A 6802-nucleotide genomic window follows, 5' to 3' on the forward strand; every position below is an offset into this window, starting at 1 on the left:
TACTTCTTTCTGATATAAATATAGTAGGAATAAATGTCTTACAATAATTCCAAATGAATAACTTGAACCCGAGTATTATACGGCGCAATTTTTAACGCACCTTAGCTTTTTACCTAATGTAGCCGCAGATTAGAAAGATATTTTGTAGTCCTAATTTTTTGAAAAAATTAAAAGTATAATGAGGATTTTTCCTTGGAACCGAAGAAGCCGTAAAAGTTTCGACTTCTGTAGAAAAAACTACATCCCAACCAAAGAGGGCTAAAGACAAAAGAACTATCGACTATTCTTCCCTTTGCAATAATTGGATTTGCAAAGAACACCAGAAAGAATCACCGTCGTCTGCTTAAAATTTGCAACAGAAGTAGATGAATGATCTGATTACTTTTTATAAAACTTTAATTTTTGAAACGTGCTTATTTACCTTTAAAAAATATAGGATTGTTTAATACATATTTTATAAAAACAACTTTTATATGTTTTATATTTAAACGGTAAATATTTATAATATATATTTGGGCCAGATTCATCCTGAGATATACGTGTACCCCACGCGACCGTTCATGTCGTCTTCTTCAAGTGCCATCTCCGCGGCGGAGGTCGGCAATCATCATAGCTATTCGAACTTTTGAGACGGCTGCTTATCGTTACCGTTCATGTAACAAGTTGCTATGCGAGAAATCCGGGGTTAAATTTAATTAATAAGAAAAAAATTATTAAAGATTATATTGTATAAGGTCCATCATTATACTGATGTAACAAAATTTTTCAAAAAAATTCATTGTTTGATAATAGGTCCTCAATAACTTTGCATCCAGTCGCCACTGGAAACAAACTTTAATATGTCATATCTCATTTGTCAAATATTAAAAAGTTATGGTACACAAATTAAAAATAACATAATTTAGTTAGACGGTTTCCAAAATCTGAAAATAAAAATTTATGTAGAAGTCAAATGTCGCAGTTTTAGCTATTCACTAAAATAAACCTTAATTCGAACTAGCTATATTATAAAGTCACATAACTGTTAGTAGAGAACTAAGCACAGGACTAAACCATCGAAAACGGAAGAAATGCTCAAAATACACCAAAGAACAGTCGAGAGGAAGCTCAATAAATTATCGTGTATTAAGAACACGTCACAGCCAACAAATTGTGATCATGGACGATAAGAAATACTTCAGTTATCTTATTATCAAATTAAGTTCTCTCTCAAATTTTTATTGTGTTTGATGCATCTGTAGTTCTTAAAGTTCTAAATGTCACCTTTATTTTTATACAATGGTACCATCACAATATCTTTCTATGCATTGGGTATTCCTTCTTTCTCATATATCCGATTCATCATGTGCCACAAAACATCAATCCCTTCCTCTTCTAGAGCCCTCCAAACCTCCACAGGTATTCTGTTACTTTCTACTGCCTTACTATTCTTTAACCTATTTAACGACTTAACAACTCCATCTCCCGCTATCCCCAGTATTATTCTCATTGGAGATCTTGCATCCTCTGCTTCTCCTTTGGTGTTCTTCATTTAGCCGCTTTCTAAAGTACTTATACTATCTTTGCTTTATTTTAACATCGATACTTAACACTTTTCCATCTGCACTCTTTGTACAAAAAGGGTGTACATATGTGAAATTATGAATATAATTTCAGTTATATGAGGACTGTATTACATAGGGCTGGTTCAAATAAATTAGGATATGTGGTAAAAGGTTATACAGATTATAGCAAATTAAGTTTATATAAAGTCTTACCAATTCTTCTGCTGCACATACACACACTCGCGGTATTTAGAGGCTTTCAGTCACGGTTGTTCTTCATACGGGGAAACTGTCCGGTTACCGGTTTCTGAAGACGTGTTTCGCGGTACTAACACTTAGATCACACGAGATATAGCACATTTGCGTCTGTACACGATTTAAAATAGTACTTGCGGTATTTTTCGCGTAACTATAAGCGAGAGAGATAATTAAAGTAGAGAAAAAGCGTGGTAAGTCTGTACCAAGCGATAGGTAGCGATAGAGAGATAATACGTCTGCCTAGTAGGACTCAGCAGACGAAAGAGAGGACGACTGTCTCTAGCAACAGTCAGCAGTCAAGAGAGAATGTCTGTTATCATCGAGAGGCAACAGGCAAGAGAGTGTCTCTCTTTGCTATCTTATAACTGTCTGTATTTCTAATGGAGTGGGGTTAAAATGTGAGTAGGAAGGGTTGGAGAAAGGGAAATAATTGTAAAATTGTGGTAGAATGGTAGCTAGTAATACAGCGAAAAAATGACATGATTTTTCGCATGTGAAAAAATTGAACATACTGGGGGCGGGCGAGAAGAGTTACGCCACTGGGATAGGGTATCAAATAGTTACTTCGAGAACGAGGGTAAACCAGTATACATTAGGGACATTGTTGTAAAAACTAAGATAACTAAGAACTATTTAAAATCTAGAGAAACTAAAGTCTAGAGAAACTATATACATGTTTGGCAGAAAGTACCACTATTGGTTAAAGGGTAACCTAACTACTTTCTTTATTGACCTAAGATATTCGCCATTAGGTGTGGATACCCTAACAGTTCGAACAAGAGAGTCTTTGCCTGGGAGCACTTCGATAATCTTTGCCAGAGGCCAGAGGAGTGGGGGAGTCTCTTCATCTTTAATTAGTACAACATCACCTATCTTTAAAGGATCAGTAGCGATGTTCCACTTACTCCTACTTTGGGTCATATGCAAATATTCCACCGACCACCTTTTCCAAAAGGTTTGATGAATTTTCGAGATATGCTGAAACAGGGAAAGACGGTTCTGTGGTATTTCTGAGAGATCTGGTTCTGGTGGACTTGTGAGACTTTTTCCTACACGGAAGTGTCCGGGCGTTAAGACTGAGAGATCATTTGGATCGTTTGAGAGCTGAGTGATAGGTCTTGAGTTTAAAATGGCTTCGATTTGACAAATTATTGTATAAAAAACTTCAAAGGTAAAACGAAGATTTTCTACAAGACGATAAAGATGGTATTTGGCACCTTTAATCCCTACCTCATGCAACCCAAATTGAGAAGGTTTACGAGGCACTCCAAATTTAAAACGAATAGAGTTTTCAGAGCAGAAATTAGTAATCCTCTGCGAGAAGTTCTTACTTTTAAAGAGTTCGTTTAACTCAAGAAGCTGATTGCGGGCACCATAGAAATTAGTAGCATTGTCTGACCATATAATCTCGGGAGCACTCCGCCTTGCAATAAATCTTTTAAGGGTGAGAATAAAAGCATCACCTGTTAAGCCGGTGACAAGTTCGATATGAACACATTTGGTGGTCATACATATGAAGAAGGCTATATATGCTTTATATAATGGAGCCTTTCTAAGATGAGAGGATCGGATCATGAAAAAACCTCCGTAATCTACTGAGACCTTTTGGAAAGGTCTTGTCGAGAGAACACGATCGGGATGGAGATCTGCCATAAGTTGTGTTGACTTGGGTGTCATGAAACGGAAACATTTCACACAGTCGTGTATTATCTTCTTTGTTTGTCTTAGTCCAGAGATAGGCCAATATTTCGAACGAAAATTTGACAACGTGGTCAAGGCACCTGCATGTCCCAATTTAACATGCATTTGTTTTATCATTAATTTGACAACTGAATGATTAGATGGTAGTAGCAAGGGATGTTTCTGTTCGAAAGAGATAGGAGCAAATTCTAATCTACCACCTACATGAAGAAGTCCAGTTTTCTCAGAGAGGAAGGGGTTTAGTGCCCTGATAGTTTTATCAGAGATTATTTTCCGATGTTTTAACTCATGAAATTCTTTAGGAAAGGCCTGTGATTGTATGTACTTAACAATCACAGTGGTGGAGGAGCTTATTTCACAAACCTGCAGTGGTCCTAATTTTAAAGGTGAATTAGTATGTCTTTTTCTTAGATTTGAGAGAAAACGAAAAACATATGCCAGAGTTCTCTGAATTTTTGAAAATGACGAACATTTATTAAAAAGGGTTTCAAGCGTATTATTCACTTGAGATATGTCAGAGGTTGTGCTTAAAGTAACCTGAGTGTGTCTGAGTTCCAGTAAATCTCCCGTCCATTCTTTTATCCTGAATTGAGAGTAGTCTATTACACTGGAAACTAAAAAGGGGGGACCTTCGGTCCACAATTTTTTTAAATTTGACTGAGTGATATCTGAGGCTCTAGAGGGCAAATCTGCTACGTTTAAAGAGGAACTTACATGATGAAATAAAAAGGATTTACTTAATTCTTTGATTTGACTGACACGATGAAGTACAAATGGATTCCATGTAAATTTAGTTGTTAAAATCCATGTTAAAGCGATGAGGCTGTCTGAAAATATGTGAACTTCAGATATTGTGACGTTTTTTGAAAGAACCTCAAGTACCTTTCTAGTAAGAGTGACACCTAATAAGATACCAGACAATTCTAACCGAGGAATAGTTAGTTTATTTTTTAGTGGAGCTATTCTAGTTTTCGATGCTATGAGGCGAGACGTGACTGTGTTGTCACTATACACGACTCGAAGATAGACACAAGCAGCATAAATGTCCTGAGAGGCATCGGTGAAACAATGTAATTGCATATCCGATTTAAGCAGTGGAAGTGTCAGGCATCTGGGAAATGTAATTTTAGATATTGATTGGAATGTATCCAATAATGATTTCCAATCCGAGATCAACAGGTCATCCAGTATATCACTGTCCCAGTCTAAGGGCAATGACCAGATACGTTGTAAGAAAGATTTAGAGTGTACTCTAAAAGATAAGAGTTTTCCTAAGGAGTTATACATTCGAGAAACATAGGTACATAATTTTCTTTTTGTTAAGGGAGGCGCCTCTTCACAAATAGGCAACTTAAAAGAGAAATCGTTTTGATAAGGTGACCTGTTAATACCTAGGACCTTAGAGAAGCTACTAACTAAGTCAAGATTGACTTCTGAAGTGAAGATCATATTACACCCATTTGAAAAGGCACGAGAATTTGAATATATTTTATAAAGTTGGAAACCGTGAATGTTCAGAAGCGAGCGTAGTTGAGAGTAAGGTATGTGTATCCTTTCCAAGTTATTGGCGCTGGTCAAGATATTGTCAATATTTGCAAACCTTTTTAAAGTATGAGAAGCCACTGAGTGCGTGGTTTGGTTAGCAAAAGTTTTAACCTGAGAGACAGTAAACAACGGAGTAGGGCACGTTACATTAACGTTCACCATATCAGGAGGCGGCAATGCAGACTGGGCCTCCAGTAACAGAATATTGTTGGGCACTGCAGGAGCTGCTGTTACTTGGCCCTCTACGAATGGTAGGGCTACGGTAACAGAAGAAAAGGCAGGTTCTACTGAATCTAATGAATTAGATTGTGATGTGGTATGAGTAAGAACAGTTTGTATTGAGAGAAATTTGATGACATACGTGTCAATACAAGGCTGTGAGACGAGTATTTGATTTTCGTGTATTAGTGGAGGAACTATGGATTTATTCCGAGGAGGGATAATTTTCAAAAAATTGACATGTACATCATCTTCTTCACAAGGTGTTGCAATTGATAATAAATCAATAGATTTTTGTGTAGGAATTTTATTGAAATTTAAGAAAGTGGGAGTGAATATATTCTGAGCTTGAATAGAGAGCTTATTAACCTGTCGTATATTAAGAGCATTTAAAGTTTCAGGTTGAGAGATATCTTGAATTTGTATACGAGTTTGGGGAGGTATATTTGCCAATTCCGCTTGCACACCGCAAGAAGACGGTACTTGAGTTAAGTTGTCAATAACCAATGGAGACACATTGACAGTTTTTAGAGTAGGAGCAGAGCCTAAAACATTTTGTGTATGTAAAACTTGACTTGAAACCAAGGTATTGGATTCTTGTAATATTTGTGGGGGAGAAATGTTAAGAAGCACGGGAGATGCAGATATTACAGTTTCAGTAGTCATATTTTGTTCTGGAGTAGTTTGAAAAGTGACTGTTGTGCTGGTAACACATTTTTTAAGAGAGACTGGCCTATTACATCTTGAGTACTAATGTTATTAGAAGTGTTTTTATAAGTCGGCTTTTGAAGCTCTTGCGTCTGAGTTTGAACAATTGCAGAACTAAACGAAGTACTTATAGTTATTTCTTTCATCTGTTTGAACTGATTGGGGAGGGAGTCAAAGTAAAATGTATTTTTAACTTCTTTTTGGCCATTTATATTCAAATCAGTACTTTTAACAATGTGTTTACTGGAAGTATTCGCCTTAAATTTTGTATCAAATTTAAAAGCCTGTTTAGCTTCCAGTTTTTCTTCTAAGAAACATAAAGCATCCATATATTTTTCATACGTAATATCTACTTCCTCACTTTCGAGAATAGTTTCGTCGTCAGCCAGGTTTTCCAAAGCATCCATATACGATTTATAAGCTGCCCTAAGCTGAGTAATATATTCTCTAATTCTACAATTAGAGAGGCCTTTTTCATTTGAACTAACAACGTTCGCAATTCTGGCGATATTTCTTTGTGAAACGTGCATTGCATAAAAATATTCTGCAATTTCTGCCATTTTGAATTGGAGTATATTATAGTTATATAGAGTGTAATAAGAGTGTACGAGATGAACGAGAAAGAGAATAAAACCTAGCGACTCTTGGAAAGAGTACAAAGAGCAGAGAGAAAAATATGTATATATAAGAGTGTAATCAGATTATCAACTTCTTGTTTTTTTGTGTGTGAAAATTTTATTTGGTATCGTGAATTTAATTTAAATTAACACTGAGATAATTTTCATTGATTTAATAAAGCAATTAATATGCAAATACTTTCTAAAAGC

The 6802-nt window shown here is 35.9% G+C and overlaps 1 protein-coding gene across 1 annotated transcript; it reads right to left on the minus strand.

Annotated features, from left to right (window-relative positions):
* Positions 1-413: 413 nt before the first annotated feature.
* Positions 414-5933, minus strand: LOC140446152 (uncharacterized). The gene is made up of 3 exons (XM_072538681.1): positions 5696-5933; positions 3134-5341; positions 414-421 (listed from the first exon to the last, which is right to left on the minus strand). The coding sequence occupies exons 1-3, from the start codon at positions 5931-5933 to the stop codon at positions 414-416; spliced, it is 2454 nt and encodes an 817-aa protein (XP_072394782.1).
* Positions 5934-6802: the final 869 nt, after the last annotated feature.

Source organism: Diabrotica undecimpunctata, chromosome 7 (assembly GCF_040954645.1).
Source record: "Diabrotica undecimpunctata isolate CICGRU chromosome 7, icDiaUnde3, whole genome shotgun sequence".
NCBI classification, from domain to species: domain Eukaryota; kingdom Metazoa; phylum Arthropoda; class Insecta; order Coleoptera; family Chrysomelidae; genus Diabrotica; species Diabrotica undecimpunctata.

Coding starts and splice junctions, on each gene's coding strand:
- LOC140446152 (XM_072538681.1), bottom strand. CDS start 5,933: ATGACTACTGAAACTGTAATATCTGCATCTCCCGTGCTTCTTAACATT. Junction 5,342..5,695: donor AAATATACCTCCCCAAACTC/GTATACAAATTC, acceptor CTAATTCATTAG/ATTCAGTAGAACCTGCCTTT.